The 5,339-nt window shown below is 40.7% G+C and overlaps 1 protein-coding gene across 1 annotated transcript in view; it reads left to right on the top strand.

Moving 5' to 3' along the window:
• Positions 1-5,339, top strand: part of LOC106867588 (calcitonin gene-related peptide type 1 receptor-like) — a 191,784-nt gene that overhangs the window by 95,269 nt on the left and 91,176 nt on the right. Inside the window, exon 7 of the mRNA XM_052969857.1 lies at positions 5,197-5,245. Within this exon, the coding sequence (XP_052825817.1) occupies positions 5,197-5,245 (49 nt within the window). The remainder of the gene's footprint in view (positions 1-5,196; positions 5,246-5,339) is intronic.

Here is a 5,339-nt window from a genome sequence, read left to right as displayed (position 1 = left end):
CCTGTTGTTTTAGATTGATGTATAGAATTATGTATATATGTAAGTATACTGTAAAATGATAAAGTGTGTGTATAGTCTCTTAACAATGAGCGTTGTTATTTTTCTAATATTTTCCTATCCTTCCATAATATATGTTCCTATACACTATTCATATCTGTATTCGGTCTGCTTAAGAGGTTGTTGTGCTCTAGCATATGTGTTGCTTCTTTCAGTATTCGTATTTTCTAGTAGTGTTCTCTGTCTATTATTTTAACGTCATCCCACAGGGGGAGATGGCCTCCATTCTTTCATACATGATCAGCTATACCCGATTTATCAATATCTTCTCGTGTCACAGCTTTGCGATGTTCCTCCATCCCTATCCTGAGGGGGCGGCATATTTCGCCTTTGCATAACCTACCAAAGCTACACGGGGTGGAGTACATGCAGTTCTTGGTGATATTCTCTTTTATTGGTGGCTTTACTCGAAGGAGATATTTGCGAAGTGTTATATTACTCTTGAATACTGTCCTGATGTCACATGGGCTGCATATCTTTTGTATCTTTTCGGAGAGGCCTTTCACATAGGGTAGACAGACTGTGGACAGTTCATTGGATTCATCCTCTCTTTTCTTTATAATTGGAGTGGAAAGTATGTTTATAATAATAATAATAATAATAATAATAATAATAATAATAATAATAATAATAATAATAAAGCCACTGCCTGGTACTGCATATTATTATTATTATTATTATTATTATTATTATTATTATTATTATTATTATTATTATTAGAAAAGCCACGCTTGACCTCGATCTGTAGATTTGACAAACAAAACCACTGGTAGCTTTGTTGTACACATGTGGAATTTGTATTATCGTGGACAGCAAGTTGATTGCTGTCGAGTGGTCAGTTTCTTTTTGTCTGTTATCGTCCAATATTGGGGAACATCACGATTAAAATTTATTGTCATCGTAAAAGTTATCGTTGTCTTTACATCTATGGAGAAAACTTCTCTGGACGCGTTTAGCCTTGTGTTCCCCTTCGTATGTGAGAGAGGAAGAGAGAGTGAGGAGTGTCAGCAGATCGTAATGAAAGAGGGAACGAGAGCAATGTACTATGTAGTTCACTTAGGAAAAAACGAACGATGAGTCTGTTTTTAACACAAATAAATTTGAAATTGTTGACAAGGCGGAATAATTTAAGAAAGAACTCTAGATAACCCTTTCTGTCAACAACAATAACACCCAGTTTCAAGTCGAACAGACGAGAAAAATGTAGAAGCAAACAACGATGAACAAAGTGTAAACAGTTCAAATTGTTTCATGTGTGATTTGACAGACAATATCAACACATCGAAGACTATGTTCATCACAGAAAGAAACAGCAGCAGCAGCAACAACAATAACAACAACTAATGTAGCAAAGATAAAAAACAGACAAAGAAGCCAGTACAATGACAATTACAAAACCAATCGCTTTTTCGCTAGTGCTACCAAATGGTAAACTTCTCTGGGAAAGAAATCTTAAACGCCAAGCAATTAGTCGAGCGAGATAGGCTAATCCTCGATGTCTCACAGACCAAAAATGAGAACTGACTGGGGAAGGGAAGAGAAATCCTCATCGAAATCAGTCAGGTAAATATGGGTTTCATCCCAGACCAAATACATCTGCCGGGTGGCATTCTCATACCCGTTAGAATGGAAGGAAGGCCAAGTGTTACATCTGTCTTTCGACCACTCATCTAAGAGCCTTCAATCCTAAATTGAAGACCCTCTCTTCTCCCAACACCAAGGAATCCACCAACAACAGCCACCAAAGCCCAAAAAGCAACAACAACACGAGTTGCAACATCCACAGAAACAGCAAAATTTCTAACAACAGCAACCTCTGCAACACCAACAACAGATTATCCCAGTCACTGCTCAGCTCCAGTACAAGACATGCCACTTCTCGATTCCGAGCGGTCAAACCTGTTTTGCGGCAAGTTTGATCAGGACAAGGAGTAGAAGACAAAAACTAAAAGACAGAGAAAAGACAAAAAGAATAACAAATCAACAACAGACAAAACGAACAAACTTCATCCAGGCAGAAAGTGAATAAATAAAGGCTGCAAGGCAAAAACACAGGAAACAAACACTACATGATCACACTTCAAACACAAGCACAACCACCAAAACCACAAACACGACCAATCCCACATACACAAAAATAGCAACAAAAGGAACACAAAGTAAAGAAAAAGTAGCATTACAAACTGGCAATAAACATGATAAACGCAGATTTCATGAATTACATAAAAACGCACACTAACATAACAGAAACAGATTTTATAACACCCACAATACACAGACCTACATACATACATACAAATCATTCGAATAGCACAAGACACAAGCACACACCTAAAAACTAAATTTTCAAAGGAAATCGATGGCTTTCGAGGGAACATCACCAAGTGAATACTTCATGATTTCTTGGTAGAAACATCCCAATCAAACCGGAGAGACCGACAAAGTGCCCTCCACACAAAGTCAAGTTGGTTCTCCTTCTCAACTTACTTCTATATACTAGTAAGGTGGCTTTTCCCAGAATACCCAGTGTGAATGCGTGAGGACTAGGGTCACCCTGCAAGCAGAGTGACCTGCTCAACGACCCCAGCTCACTGAACATCGATGCTTCAGGTTACTTGCCGTCCATGCATAGACAGGGGCAGGACGATCAGATTTCTTCAGGGGTCTGGAAGCTTTTCCCGCTCTTTAGCGTTAGTGGGAAATTGGAACGGGATCTGAGATGCACGCTGCATGGGCTTAGCAAAAGCCTTGCAGATTCACCAAGACTATTCCAATAGTTTGGAAGGTGGCCACTGTATTTCCTTGATGTGCTACTGAGGACCTGGTCAAATTGCATCGGGTCATTCAGATAGTATTTAGATAGACATGGTATTCTCTAGGGAAGCAGATAAGGATAGCATAGGTTATCTCAAATTTAAAGTAGTGATCTGTACAGTCAACTTAGATCGGCTCCATAGACGGGGATCAAGGTAATGGATGCTGAACGCATCCTTCCTTTGCGCAAAGCTTTCAGAGACCATATTTGAATTAGAAATTTAGTTAAGCGGGCATCGACAGGGGCAATCTTCAACAATAAATGATTGTTCGCCCAGGAAAGGGCGATTAAGACAGAATCGACAAGATTCACAAAAGACTAGCAGCAGAAAGATATAGAGTTGAGGCAGAGCTAATCGGGATTTAAAAAAAGAATTGCGACCGACGTGCTGGCATTGAGATTGGTACACGACCAATTCATCAGCACGAAGCACAAAGGCTGCGTTATCAGAATTAACGTGCGTGTTCTTAGACATAAATGGACGAAAGCCGTTCAATGGGCCCGAGTGGCAGAGGCACGGCGTGACAGTAAAGCGGAAATCTGATATTTACCTGACCACGAACAAATGTATGCAGCTTTTCAACAGCACTTCTTGGTGGCGAAAAGTACGAAACTCATATAATCGGTGCCAGGAAGAGTCAGTGGGCTTGCAGATTGGCACCTGGGGGTGTGATTCGGTCTGGACCGCCAAATGGACAAAAAGTGGACGGGGTAACGAATAAGGTGAATACTCGCATCCAGGAATGGGCTGAGAGGAAGCTATCCGTAAAAGGTCGGGGAAAGGTGGCTAAGACATACTGTGCATCTGTCATCTACTGGCCTCTGACCGTCGTGCTTTATCCCGATCCCCGTCTGATTGCATTGGTGCGTATACCCTTTCACGTCTTGAAAAAGGTATGCGTTCCAACAGTCAGGCGGTCTATCTGCTGTCAACACCCGCTGCGTGGTGGACTGCGTATACCGTGCGCAAATATGTGCTGAGGCTACGACAGGTGAACAGGTGAAAAGAGACCGAGAGAAAGCATTTGGAAAGTAGGATGTCTTCAAGCGCTCACAGCCCTCTGCCAGCAGGATACTGCGATAGGTAGAAAATTCACATTAGCGTTCTATAGAGGATGAGTGGAGGGAAAGTGCAATGACATTCTTGGGGAGATCTTGGGCGTTGAAGACGATCAACTGACGCTCTTTTCCGAAGAATTTTCAGCCCGCGAAAATTTTCAGAAATTCTTAGCCTGGCAAATGCTATCTGGGAGCTGTGCCTGCTCGAAATAAACTCTGCAGGTGTAGAAGTGCCGTCATCTGAGCATGTCTGAAAGGTATGTAGGACGACGAAACCATCCTCCATGCACTCGTTCTGTGCCCGAGCATTGTTGACATGTGGGTTTATGTCAGACACCTGCTGTTATGTGTGGGAGAGATCCGGCTTCCAACTGAATACATCGTAAAGATTGGTCAACCACTTTCTCTGAATCGGGCGGGGCAAGCAGTTTTTTTTATATTCTTGATGGCCATGGCGAAAGAAGTTGCATGGATGGCGAGATTGAAGAGGCTGAGCACATATACTTTCCTCCTCGGCCAATCCCTTATCAACATTTTCAAAAAATATGGGTGGATTGTTGAAAGATGGATGTGAGTGGCGAGAATCTGAGATAAGGAACTGCTCCAGAAATTAGGGCACCCGTGGCTTAATGGGGTTTCCTATGAGCACCCCTCAAACGGCTTCTCTCTGTTGAGATTTATACATTGTAAAAATGTTATTGTTTTTATTCTTCGTTAAACCTGTTTACACGCAAAACCCTCACGAGACTCACATGCACACACACACATACACACACACATACACACGCACACACATACACAAACACATACACGCACAATCAATGTTTTGTCCTATGCTGGTCATAACTTTTTTCATAATGTAAACACTTTGTGGTCAGTAATGAAATGATATTAGCTCCGGCTCTCTACATTCTGATTCAAGTCCCACAAGGCCAAATTTGACTAAGTTGTGTGAGTTGATAAAATAAATTACCTGTCTAGTGATGTTGATGCAGTCGGAAAACACCACTCCCTAAAATTGTTGGCCCTGTCCCAATATTTGAAACAAAAATATTTTTAGCAGCATTAGAGACTACAGCGACAGTAGAAATTGTAGGGGCAGCAGCTGCTATGGTGGTAGTAGTATTAGTACTACTACTACTACTACTACTACTACTACTACTACTAGTAGTAGTAGTAGTAGTAGTAGTAGTAGTAGTAGTGCCATAATCATCTTGAACAATGTTTCTCTCGATTATATATGAATATTTTTTTCTTATTTACAGGGCTTCCATTGATACTTATGATAATTTACATAATACTACGAGTCAAAAGGTAACTATAAATCAATTGCTTAATATTTCAAGTAGTAATTTTACAATAATTAAAGTCGTTTAATCTGTTGCATATATATACATACATATATATA

This window comes from Octopus bimaculoides, chromosome 8 (assembly GCF_001194135.2).
Source record: "Octopus bimaculoides isolate UCB-OBI-ISO-001 chromosome 8, ASM119413v2, whole genome shotgun sequence".
In the NCBI taxonomy this organism is placed as follows: domain Eukaryota; kingdom Metazoa; phylum Mollusca; class Cephalopoda; order Octopoda; family Octopodidae; genus Octopus; species Octopus bimaculoides.
This window is presented reverse-complemented; position numbering and strand designations above follow the sequence as displayed.